At 46.7% G+C, this 13282-nt stretch overlaps 1 protein-coding gene across 1 annotated transcript in view; it reads right to left on the reverse strand.

The window, feature by feature from the left end:
* Window positions 1-13282, reverse strand: part of MAP3K15 (mitogen-activated protein kinase kinase kinase 15) — a gene marked incomplete at its 5' end in the record, with an annotated part of 120295 nt that overhangs the window by 23100 nt on the left and 83913 nt on the right. The window contains 3 exons of the mRNA XM_080795814.1: window positions 795-928; window positions 5765-5852; window positions 11619-11714. Of these exons, the coding sequence (XP_080651940.1) occupies window positions 795-928; window positions 5765-5852; window positions 11619-11714 (318 nt within the window). The remainder of the gene's footprint in view (window positions 1-794; window positions 929-5764; window positions 5853-11618; window positions 11715-13282) is intronic.

Consider the following 13282-nt stretch of genomic DNA (forward strand, 5'->3'; position numbering starts at 1 on the left):
ATGAAGGGTCTTACAGCTGCTAGAAAGCACTTGTAACCCATCCCTAACAATTCGCTGACCACCAGGATGGGAGGCTCTTTGCACGTGTCCAACAGTGTCAGCACTGGGGGCAACACGCAGACGTCATCTGAACACGCCTGTGGAGGGCGGAGCTATCCCTTCTTCTGTGGCGGCCATTACTCTGTACGTAGCTTCTCTACAAAAATACTCGGCAGTCAACACTGCCACGTTCTTGTCTGGAATGGGGGGGGTGTGAATTTTAAAAAGGAATATATATCTATTAGACTCGAAAAAATATTGAGTAAGTAACAGTGGTGGTTTAAAAAAAAAAATAGCCCCAAATGGATGAGGGTGAGGTTAAAGGGCAGGGTATATTTCGCAAAAAGCTAATTTTCTTTCCAGCACATTTGATTTTCTGTAATGACACAGCTGAATCAATCAACACCCTTTAAAATTGTTACATTATGAATTAAAGCCCTGAGTCGCATTTAAAAAAATTTGCCACTGTCTATCTATGTAAAAATGTACAACTTTAGACCTAGTTGATGAGTGGAAATAAAACCACAGTTTTTTAAAAAAAATATGACTCTCGGCAATCCACACGCCTCCCAAGTAAAGTTGTTCCGTTTTCTCCACCTACTTATAACACACAAAGAAGGAAAGCAAATCACTGTTCTAACATTTTTGGATGACACGATGCCTTCATTTTTAAGTCCCCTGTGCTGTCAGTGCTGGGCCCGGAGGTTGGGTGTGGAGGTGGCACCTGAGAACGAGGAAGGCCCGAGCTGACTTGCCTGCTGTCTCTCTCCGGGATTTCCTTGATGGCTATGCGCACCTGGTTGCTCAGGTCTCTTCCGGCAAACACGATCCCATACGTGCCTTTCCCCAGCACGACCCTATCGCCGTTCACATCGTGGTCATACTCGTACTGAAGAAGGCAAAGCAACAGGGTCAAAAAGCACAACTCTTGTGGTGGAGCCCCATCAGAGCCTAAGCGTTGTCCCGCCATTTGTAAATTTATAAATAACATTATTTGAGTACCAGGTAGGTACACAAAGTTATGTAACTTTCACCAAGTAACTACTTTCAAAGGGTAGAATTCTCAGTTATTCATCTATTCACATCATGATCTTAGGAAATGGAATCCAAAAATTTTTTTAAAGTACAGCTCATAGGGAACTCAGTAGCCTCAGCTTTTGGAGATTCTGTCCCCCTTTAATGTTGCAATTTACAAAGGCTTCTATGCCATGTCTACTACCCCAGAGAAGTGCCCTCCTGCATGATCCTTCATTAGCTTCTCAGGAAACCAAGCTCTTTCTGTAGCCCAGACAAGAATCAAAGATCAAGAAAATGCTCTTAATACAAACCACACAGGCAGGGCTTCCCCCCTTCTAGATGGACAGATCTAGTGTCAGACACGATGCACACATTCCACCTGTAATCACCCGTGCTATTCTGTTCCCCCAATCTCATTATCAAAAGTTGCTGTACAGCTGCATTCCAGTTGGTTCCTCTCGAGGAAGATAACAAATTTAACTCTAGGCTGAGCCATCCTGCCTTCTGTTGTTTTCTATGCTCCACTGTGCCTACTTACAGAAGAGCACAGAACGTGTGTTGGTCCCTTCCAACGTACTTCCAAGGATGCTCATGACAGTTAAGATCACTAACAGGTCCCCGTCACATCTGATTGAACCGGACACCAGCCTGCCCCATAAAAGGCTTCGATCTCAAACCTTTCTCGCCCCCACCCATCTGTTACCTTCAGAGTGTATCAGTCAGTTCATTTCCACAACAAACTCTGATTCTAATGTAAGAATTCAAGTACCCGAGTCAATGATTAAAACGGATCTTTTTGACATTTTCTGAAAGAAACATCAAAGAATGAATTCCCAACTAACTTCATAGTAAAAATCTTATTAAATTGTTATCAGTGGGAGGACCTGAATTAGTGGCAACTCTGAACAGCTGTGCAGACACACAGGTGTAACCGTGTAATGAGTGGACTACGGCTGTGGTGTCCACAAGATCTTGGGATCCTCACACCTGTCAGACTGGCTATTACCAGAAAGGTCAAAAAAATCAGTGTTTGTGAGGCTGTGGAGAAAAAGAAACTCTTGCTTGCTGCTGGTGGGAACGCACACTGGCGCAGCCAGTCTGGAAAACAGCATAGATGGTCCTCAGTAAGTTAAAAATAGAGCTACCCTACTATCTGGCAATTCGCATGCCGGGTATTTACCCAAAGAAAATGAAAACATCAATTCAAAGAGATACATGCTCCCATCTGTTTACTGTATCCTTCCTCACAACAGCCAAGATGCGGAAGCAGCCCATGTGTCCATCCACAGACGAATGGGTACCATGGGCTGGCCAACTATTTCTCTTGTAAGCACACGTTCTGAATTAGTGGAGAAAAAAAAAACTTCTATATGTTGTACACACAAGAAGATTTTACTTCAGTCCTTGCTAGATTTTTCTGAAATACCTTGGCTGAGAAGATATCGAAGTAAGCAGGTTCTTCTGTACAGACCTATTCGACTTCATCCCTGCAAGTCACGCAGAGTGATGGCTAGCTTGCTCATTAAAGAGAATTTTATCTTTTTTTTTTTTTTAAACTGTGGATCTTTGTTTCCAGTGCTCATGTAAGTATTTGTGCTTTCGCTATACACGTATGTTTGCTTTTACTACACTTTTCCTTCTGTTTCACCAAGTAGGGGAAACCGTGTGCTTCCTGAGGGCACGTCGCTTGTCCTGTTGTCAGGCCTCAGTGCCTGGCGTGGCGCTGGTCAGGGCAGAAGCCCCCCCGGCCGCTGACGTGTGAACTGAGCAGACGGGAGCTACCGCCCGGCTCTGAGCCACCATCTCCTGGGGGCAGCTTCTTGTGCAAGTTCACCCCGAGCCCTGTCCGCTCGCCGGCCTTCGAAGATTCCCGGCGCAGAAGTCACAGGTCTTGGAAGCCTCTATCAGAACATGTGGTGTGATGGAGGACTGGGGGCTCCTTCCAGGGGCGAGAGCATTCAGGGGGATACAGAGGGGATGGGAGGCTGTTCGGCATTTACACGTTCCAGGAATTTAGGTCATAAACCACGAAGAAATGGAAGGACCTCTGTCTGAAATCTGCCTCCGTTCAAGAAACAGGGACACATTTCTCAGAAGACCTACCTCCCAAAGCCAACCGTTAGCCGAGCCACTGACGCCTACTGCGCGTGCAGACGCGTCTACCATCCACAGAACTAGCTCTGCCCCGGGGCCTGAAGAGGCAGGGGCGCTGGCAGGTGGGCAAACGCACAGGGCACTGCCCAGGGCCAGGCCGCACGGGTATGGGCTTGGGACCGGCTCAGCGCCTCGGCAGCGCCCCGAGCTTGTGAGCTGCTTATTAGCACTCGGGCTCCGGGCCAGGTGCGTGGGGTCCACAGAGCAGGGCCACTTCTCTCTCATTTCCTGTTACGGCCCCAGCTCCCAGCACAGGGCCTGGCGTCAGTATGGACTTGCCGAAGGCGTGCGGGGGCTCCGAGGCTGGCCTGCAGCTTAGCAGGACAGTGTGGCCAGGGCCTCCGCAACCGACGGGCCAGGTGGCAGGGTAGGACATCACGCGGGGCTCTCTCAAGGTCAGAGCTGGAAGGCCTGAACCGGGGGAGGGGGGGCACTTGGCTCCCGGACGCCTCTCAGAGACCAGCAGGTGCACAGCTGGTCAAAGGTGGCCTCTAGCGGCCCGGTCCGCTGAGGGCAAACGCTCGCCTTGTTAGTGGCTCCTGGAGCTGCTGCGAAGTCTTACGAGAATATGAGAAATGAGTTAATCCTCAAGAGGAATGGGAAATTCTCTGTATTATGGCGCTTTCCACTGTCAAGGCCTAAGCTTTAGTAGGATTACCTTAGAAGCAGGAAGACCACTTTTTAAAATTACAGGATCCAGCTCCCTTGCTAAATCTATTATGAGAACAGGGATTTTGATACGAGATAGTAACAAACTGTGGCATCACAGAAGTCCTAATATTTCTAAGAACTAACATTCGTAGAGCGCTGACTGGGTTTCAGTCATCCTTGAGCACCTTAAGGTGCGACTGTGGGCCGTCCTCACAAACCTCACAAACCCTCTTAACCCTCTTAACCATGAGCCCACAGGTTTCCCCACGCCATGTGCCCTGGTGTACAGGTCTACACCAACAGCCTCAAAGCCTCTGGCCAGCTGTGGCAGCAACAGCATGAGTCAGTGGGCACAGCGTGGGCCCTGGAGCCCGACAACCTCGGTTCTCTGCCCAGCTCTCCCGCTGCTCCGGACTCGCTCCAGCCCCTGACCTCGGCCCAGCTCCGCACCCGCAGAACCGCAGCACCGATAACCGCTGCTTTGGACGGTCCTTCTCCTGCTGGACAGGGATCCCAAACTTCCTCTCGCAGGGATGCATTTCATGGGACAACAGACTCCCCCCTCTCAGGGCTGAGCAGGAGGAATAAACGAGAGCATGTGTCTGGCACCTAAAGCCCCACTGGGCACAGAGTAGGTGCTCGATGAATGCCAGCTGTCACCGAGAAGCCAGCCGTGCCCTGAGCACTGGGGTCCCTTGTCCTGGCTCCACTGCTAGGTCTTCAGAGCACTGGCGCTGGGAAAACACTTGGTCAGCCTTGGTTGGGGAACCCAAGTTCGGGCTGTGCAGATGCCCTCGGGCCCGTGGAGGAGAGCAATTGGGTCACCAGGAGCCCCCAGGGAGGGCCCATCCGAGTCCCAGGACGTCAGATTCAGCACTGCTGGTGCGGCCACCTCTACTGCTGGCAGCGTTCTCTGTCTCGAGGTGTGCAACCCCCCCATCCCCCGTAGAGAGGTCGGCCACCAGGCTCAGCTGGGGGGCCCGAGCGCCCTCACCAGGTGACACACTGCCACCGCCTCCTCCGTCTCTGCTCTTCTAGTCTCAGTGACTCCCTCACCAGCTCTGCTGGGTAGTGGGGCCGGTTCCCCTTGATGGCATCGATCGTGGCGTCACACAGTTTTCAGGTCGGGGGACAGTCTTCTCCAGTCCGACCCCACATTGTCACATATTCGGTCAGATGCTGCGTGCAGATCTCGCACCTCGGGCGGGGCCCAGGCATGGTGCAGGCACCGCAGCAGGTCCGGGTGCCGCAGGGAGGCCAGCAGCCAGCGCAGCAGCAGCCCGGGGGTGGGGGGGCGGGGGCACTGGGTCCAGCTCCTTCGGCCCGGGCAGCACAGAGCAGAGAGCAGAGGTCCAGGCCACCCCGCACGCGCTCCAGCTTCCTCTCGCCCACGCGGCCCTGGCACGGCCAACTGAGCTCCGTCAGCGCGCCGCTGTGCGGGCGGACCCACACCGAGGCCAGCGGTGCCAGCGGAGCCAGGAGCAGGGGGTGGGGTGCAGCCCGGCCCGCCCTGCTTGCCCTGCTCTGGCCCACGGCCCGCTGGGAGCCCCGCCCCCGCTTCCCCCTCCTGTGCCCCTTGCTGCAGCCACGAAAGAGTATTTTTAAAATTTAAATTCAATTAATTACCATACAGTGTATCATTGGTCTCATAGGCGAGTTCAGTGGTTCACCAGTTGCACAGAACACCCAGTGCTCATTCCATCAAGGGCCCTCCTTAATGCCCATCCCCCGGCTACCCCATTCCCCCTCCCAGACCTTCCCTCCAGCAGCTCTCCGTTTGTTTCCTGTGGTTAAGAGCATTTTTAAACATAAAGGATTTTCACACACAAAATGGGACATTTGCTTGAAGCATCAAAGGCACAATAAGCAGTATTTTCCATGTTGCGGGTCTTCTGTGACTCACCTCTAAGGTGTCCCCATCAGTGTCCCCCTCCAGCTCTACTGTACTGCCCGCCAAGTTGCTTATCATCTCTTTAACCAAAGAGCAAAACCTAGAACAGCAAATGTTACAAGGATGTTAATTATCATCGCTCATGTTCCCTACCTGTAACTTAGCCTTATTCTATTAAACTGTGATTAAATATACACCAAGTTTTTTTTTAAGATTTTATTTATTTATTTGACAGACAGAGATCACAAGTAGTCAGAGAGGCAGGCAGAGAGAGAGAGGAGGAAGCAGGCTCCCTGCTGAGCAGAGAGCCCGATGTGGGGCTCGATCCCAGGACCCTGGGATCATGACCTGAGCCGAAGGCAGAGGCTTTAACCCACTGAGCCACCCAGGCGCCCCTACACTAAGTTTTTACAAGTTCACGGAAAAATCAATCTACTCCATGATTTGACATAGCACTTTAAGGGTTATCTCATCTAGTTCAAATACTCACATGAAACTTGAATCCCCTGTATACAGTCGCCCTACCACCTTTTGGTCAACTGAGGCTTGACTATCTCCAGCGACAGAGAACTCATTACCTCACAAGGTTGCTCATTCTTGAGGACAACTCAATGAGAAATGCTTCATTATACCAACTAAGACTTCATTCACGTGGGTCCCATACACAGACTGCTTAGAATAAATCCCTCGTCTATGGAACAGCCCATTAGTAAGGTACATAATTTTATTAAAGCCCTGTGAATCTTTCCTCCATGTTCTTTCAGTGTTTCCTTTAGGACTTGTTTTTAAGTCACTCCACCAGCAGGTCATTGTTGAAAGTTGTCCCCTTATTGTTCTTCAAGTCTGGCCCTACGACCAGTGTCCTGGGGGTGATCTCATCAGTGCTAAGGAGAGGGGGACCCCTCGCCTCTCAAGCTGTAGACACTCTCGTTCTTAGGGCAAAATAAGGTCTTGTGGAGGGAGGGGGTGGGGAGGAATGGTAGAAGGTGGCCTCATCATTCCGTTGACACAGCTCAAGCTTACTGTCAACTGTTACCCACAGGTCTTTCTCACAGATGCTGCGGGGCCATATCAGCTACTTCTTACACTCGTGTAGTTGTTTCTTGACATACAAGTGATTTGACTCACAACATTTTGAGTCAGTATTTCCCTGTAAGATGGCAGGGAAGATTACTGTCCACTTGAAGATAATCCCCATAAAACGTTAAAATGTTCTTGTCTGTAACTAATCCGTCCTACCTTTGCTTCTTTGCTATCTTTGAAAGCTGTGAAACACAACAGTCAAAATTCTTCGGAGACGTGTGGTACGAACTCACCAGAATAACTAAAAGTTACAAGACATTAGCACTCGTTGTTAAAAATGTGGAGCAAGTGGCATTTTTTTAAAAGATTTTATTTATTTATTTGACAGAGAGAGAGAGAGATCACAAGTAGGCAGAGAGGCAGGTAGAGAGAGAGGAGGAAGCAGGCCCCCCGCCGAGCAGAGAGCCCGATGCGGGGCTCGATCCCAGGACCCTGGGATCATGACCTGAGCCAAAGGCAGAGGCTTAACCCACTGAGCCACCCAGGCGCCCCGCAAGTGGCATTTTCATATGCTACTGGTGGAAGTGGACAGTGATGCAGCCACTTTGGAAAACTACTGGTGGAGTTAGGCAAAACTGAACGTAGACCGGCCCCTTTCCCCAGTAACCCCAACTTCCAGGTGTATACCCAACAGAAATCAACGTGTGTCTTCACCAAAGGGCCTGTACAAGAATGTTCACACCAGTTTTATTCCTAATAGCCCCAAACTGGAAATGACCAAACGTTCACCAACAGAAGAGACACGGGGCTATACAGGCACACGGTAGAACACGGCACAGTGACAGAAAGGATGAGCTGATCCAGACATCGCGGCTCAGTCTAATGGGTGTTATTTTAAGAGAAGTGAGTGAGAAAGCAAAGAGTACATACTTCATGATTCTATTTATTGAAGGTCAAGAACAGGCAAAGTTGACCACCAGTGATAGAAATCAAAATAGTTAGCACTGGGGTGCCCGGGTGACTCAGTGGGTTAAAGCCTCTGCCTTCGGCTCAGGTCATGATCCCAGGGTCCTGGGATCAAGACCCTCATGGGGCTCTCTGCTCAGCAGGGAGCCTGCTTCTCTTCCTCTCTCTCTGCCTGCCTGTCTGCCTACTTGTGATCTCTGTCAAATATATAAATAAAATCTTTTAAAAAAAAGCACTGTAGGGGCTGGGGACTCAATGATTGGAAAGAGGCACGAGGCACCTGCTGGGGCGCTGATAAATGTAAGTGCACTTAACACACGCGACTTGTATGTATGTTCTACGTCAACTGAGAAATTATTTAGATGTATGGTGAGAAAAGGCATCGAGGACCGAGGGAGGGTCAGAAAGGTCAACTCTGTGGTAAAGGGGTGTTCTGCCTCATCTTTGGCAGCAGCTTTTCTAAGTTGAAGACTGTGATCTAAGGGTCCCCTAGTCTGATATTGAGTCTGATTTCCAAATATGGTATCATAAGGCGTGCCCGAGACGTGCTGAATTAAAACGTTCTCAAACCATATGATACAAACCCTGAACTAACCAGCAGTAAGGGGCACTTCCTCAACCTGATCAAGGCCATTGGTGAAAACCTGCCGGCAGCACCATGCTTACTGATAAAAGACTGGCCGGATATGCTCCCCCCGAGATCAGGAACAAGATGCAGTGTCTGCTCTCGCCACTTCTACTCAACACTGTACTGGACAGCCTGGCCAGACAGGTAGGAAAAAGACAGACATCCACATTGGAAAGGAAGAACTTTTAAAGACCTCCGTCTGCAACAGACACAGTCTTGTATACAGAGAATCTTAAGGAATTCAATACCAACTGTGAGACATGGGGGCCCGGCTGGCTCAGTTAGGGTTGTGAGTTCGAGCCCCATGTTGGGCGTAGAGTTTACTTTAAAAATATAATCTTAAAATACTAATAAAAGGTATTAGAACTAATCAATGAATTCGGAAGATTGCAGGATACTAAATATATAAAAAACCAAGCATATTTCTATATGCTAGCCATGAACACTCTGAAAACGAAATTAAGAAAACTCCATTTATAATAGCATCAAAAAAAACCCACCTAGGTCTATGTTTAACAAAAGAAGTATGAGACTTGTACTCTAAAACTACAAAAAACTGTCTTAAGAAATTAAAGAAGACCTACTCAAACGGACAGTTACGCCATGCTCTGGGATTGAAGGCCTACTACAGTTAGAACGGCACTGCTCTCCAAGTCGGTCTATTTATTTCCACCACAATCCCTGTCAAAATCATAGCTGCCTTTTTTGCAGAAACTGACAGAGTCTAAAATTCACATGGAAATGCAAGCAGCCACAATAGCCAAAGCGATTATTATAAGCAAGAACAAAGTTGGGAGGACTCACACTTCTGTATTTCCTACTTACCATGAAGCTACAGTAAGAAAGAGAAATGTGGTACTGGCGTAAAGACAGACATACAGAGCAACGGAATCTAAGTGTAAGTCCGGAAATAGACTCTGAAATTTATGGTCAGCCTATTTTCTGAGGGTGCCAAGACCGTTCAGTAGGAGAAAGAATATGTCTTCAACAAATGGGCCAGATCAACCGCATATCCACAAGCAAAAGAATGAAGCTGGACCCTTACTTCACACCATATACAGAAATGACGTCAAAATCAACCAGAGACTTAAACAGAAGAGCTAAAACTCTGAGAAGAAAATAAACACCACAGAACACCTTGGGTCAAGCAACACCTTCTTAGGTGATCCCCAAAACACAAATGACCACAGAAAAAAATAAGTTGAACTGCATCGAAATGTAAAAATTGTGCACTGCAGAGGGCCCCATAGACAGAGACAAACCACCCACCGATTGCGGGCAGGCAATTTCCATGCAAATCACACATCTGATCAAGGACTTGTATCCAGTATATATAAACAATTCTTAAAACCATTAATAGAAATACAGATAGCCCAATTCAAAATGGGCACTTGGGAGAAGACTGGCCAATACCACACCTTCACAAGGTGAGCCACATTCATTTCTCCAGGAATGAGACAGAGATGCCCTAAGGCTCCCAATGCGGTACGTGGGAAGGACAGGACATCACTTCTGTGCTGTTCCTTCCCAAAATGCACGATGCTAACGTCATCAGGAGGAAACGGGAAACAAACCCCAACTGATGGCCTACATAAGATCAACCACCTGTGCTCTTTGAGAGCACGGAGTCAAGACAGACAAAGCGGCGCCGATGAAGATAAACGAGGACTACACAGATATGGCCATGAAACATACGTATGATCCTGGACTGGCGAGGAGACAGAGAAAAAAATCTTGTGTTTTGCTGGAAAGGACATCGGTTGGACAGTAAGTCATATGGGGATAGGGTGTGTCAAGTACAGAGCCTTACTGGTCTTAATTTTCTGATTAGATACCTGTGCAGTGATTATGGAAGTGAATGTTGTTTTTAGGAAATACGCACTGAAGGAGTGAGAGGCCATGAGGCATTAGGTCTACGACTCATTTCTCAGTGGTCCAGAACAAAAATAATCATATGCATATGGAGTGAAGGTAAAATAAGTGTGGTAAAGGGTTAACATGGGAATTCTGGGTGAAATGTGTATGGAAATTCTTTGTACTTTTTTCCTGCAATTGTTTATTTATTTTAAAAAATTTTATTAAATTTTAAGTAGCCTCCACACCCAATGTGAGGCTTGAACTCATGACCTTGAAATCAAGAGTTGCGTGCTCTACCCACTGAGCCGGCCAGGAGCCCCTCTGAAACTTTCTTATAGCTCTGAGTATTTTTCCAAAATAAAAGGTTAAAAAAAATTCTTTTAATTGGGTGAAGAATTTGAGCAGAGAGTTCTTCAAAGAAGATAAATAAATGACCAGTGAGCGCATGAAAAGATGCATGCTATCTTCCGTCATTACGGTAATGCAGATCAAAGCCACAGTCAGATCCTACATGATGTCCACTAGGTTGGTCAGGAGCATAAGGACACACAATCACATGCAAAATTAGAACCTTCGTACACTGCTGACGACAATGTAAAATCGGACCACAGCCTGGCAGCTCCTCAGAGGTTAAACTCGGAGTTACCTAAGACCCCGTAATTTAGCTCCAAGAGAAATGTCAACACAGGGCCATACAAAAACTGGCACATGAATGTTCTAGCAGCATTACTCATAACAGCCAAACAAGTGGAAATAACCCGGATGCCTTTCAACTGAATGGACAGATCAAATACATCCATACAGTGGGAGAGTGATGAGCACAGAAAGAATGGGGCACTTGGGTGTGATGCATAAACAGTGAATCTTGGAACACTGAAAAAAAGAAATAAAGTTTAAATTTAAAAAAAAAAAAAAGAACGAAGTACTGATAACGTGCTACAGCCTAGGTGAACCTTGAGAACATTATCATGACTAAAAAATGTCAGACACAAAAGACCACAGATGGTATGCTTCCATTTATATAAGAATATGCAAATCCAGAGAGACAGAATAGATTAGTTTTTGCCCAAGTCTGAGATGGTGGGGGGGATTAGGTTGAGGGAAAAATGGGGGAACAACTGGTAATGGACACTGGGCTTCTTTGGGGGGTCATGAAAATATTCTAAAGTTAGATTATCGTGATGGTTGCAGAACCGTGAATATACTAAAAAAAGACTGAACTGTACACTCTTAAGTGGGCGGACTGCATGGTATGTCAATTATACTTCAGTCAAGCTGGAAAAGTAACTTTCTGTAAGTTAAAATTTCAAGAAAGGCAGTATATCAAGTAAAAACTCTTCCCAACAAAGACCCATCATTACATCACAAGCCCCTGAATCAGCTGTAACTCACCTACTACACTGGTCCTCAGTGGAAAAGTAGATTTGAAAGTCATCAGAATTATCGTGGACATAAAGAAAACAACACCGCTCATCAAACTTGGATATGCTGTAAAATTGGAAAAACGTAAGGATTATTATATGCAAGTTACGTTGTCACTTTTACATTTTTGAGAAAAATCTAATCACAGATTTTCTTCCACTCTACAAATTTGAAGGATTCATTAATGTTTTAATCACTACTCCCCCAATTTGACTTCTATTTCTCTACAAAATTTAAATAGGGACATTTATCTTGCGTATGTTTGAGTTTGTATTCAACAAATGACTTTCATCTATATTGAGAACTTACCAGAGATACAGTGCTAAGCAAAGCCTAGAGCAGTGAGAAAGGGAAATAAATATGGTCTCTGTCCTCAAGAGTTTATAATTTCACACACAAGACAGGAAGCTTATGTGGGAAATAATGTATTATGGCATCTAAGGAATTTCTAGACTTGAAAAATACCAGGACGTAGTTATTTCGGGCCACACAAGGGAGGTAGTAATACACATGGCATCGTAGCTCAAGGAAGGCCTTCACAGGTTATCTGGTCCCTTTCCCCCCGGGGTCGGGATCTGACTCTCCAGCACCTCAGCCAATATTCCACTTTCCTAGACATACCCAGAGACAGAAATTCACCAAACTCCATCTGCTTATGGATTTCACTATCAAAAGGTCTTTACCTACACTGGGCCAAAGCCTACACAATGGCCCTCATTTTGCCAAGCAGCACTATGGAAAAGTCTAAATTCTCTTCCAACAAATGATGCCACTTTATCTTCTCCTAAGTCATCCCTTCCTGAGATTCACAGCTTACTTAGCCATTCTTCATTTGTCAAGGATTACATGAAAATACTGAGTTGAAAGAGTAATAGTACAGGGTGATTTAAAAATCCTGAAAACCAGGTCATACATAAGTTTTGGAAACCAATTTGTGAAGAAACCATCATGGTTAGTTGGGTAGCACTGGGAATGTTCAGCACGTGCTCTTTATAGCACATTGGTTCCAGGGTCTGATTCACCCCAGGTCATTTGCGCATCCCTGTTGATGGTGGAATGGCAGCAAGAGGTACCTCTATGAGAAGGCACAAGCAAAAGGTTCTTGACTGCATGTTCTCATACCACTTAGTTTCTGGGGTATTCAGTTTTTGAAAATGTTCAACACTGGATTTTATTTTGCATCAGTATTACTCAAATACACTACTGTTTTTAAATTATTTCCCTCCCGTTAAAGTGACAAAAATATTATTCTAATTTCAATAGTGCTGTGTCTAGAACAGTATCATACCATGTCTAGAGGTAACGGGGGATTCATTCAGTGGCCTGTGGTCTTACCATCAGAGGAAGAACATAGCATTCTAATCCGAGCCCTTCATCTAATGGAAACTATGAACAGAGTCCTGGAGGGACTAAGTGACTCTGTCAAGGTTAAACAGTGAAAGAGGGATTACAATTCATATCTGCTTCTGAGCTGCTCCTACCGTTGGATGTGCTGGCAGAGTGAGGCTCAAAGTGTAGCCACAAGGGCCACCAAATGGTCACCACCCCTGGTTCAAAGAGCAAGCACCATAGCTCTCCTTGGACTATACCACTTGCTCCCCAAATGAGAACAATAATACTCTTGGCTCCATTAT

This window comes from Martes martes (assembly GCF_963455335.1).
Source record: "Martes martes genome assembly, chromosome: X".
Lineage (NCBI taxonomy): Eukaryota > Metazoa > Chordata > Mammalia > Carnivora > Mustelidae > Martes > Martes martes.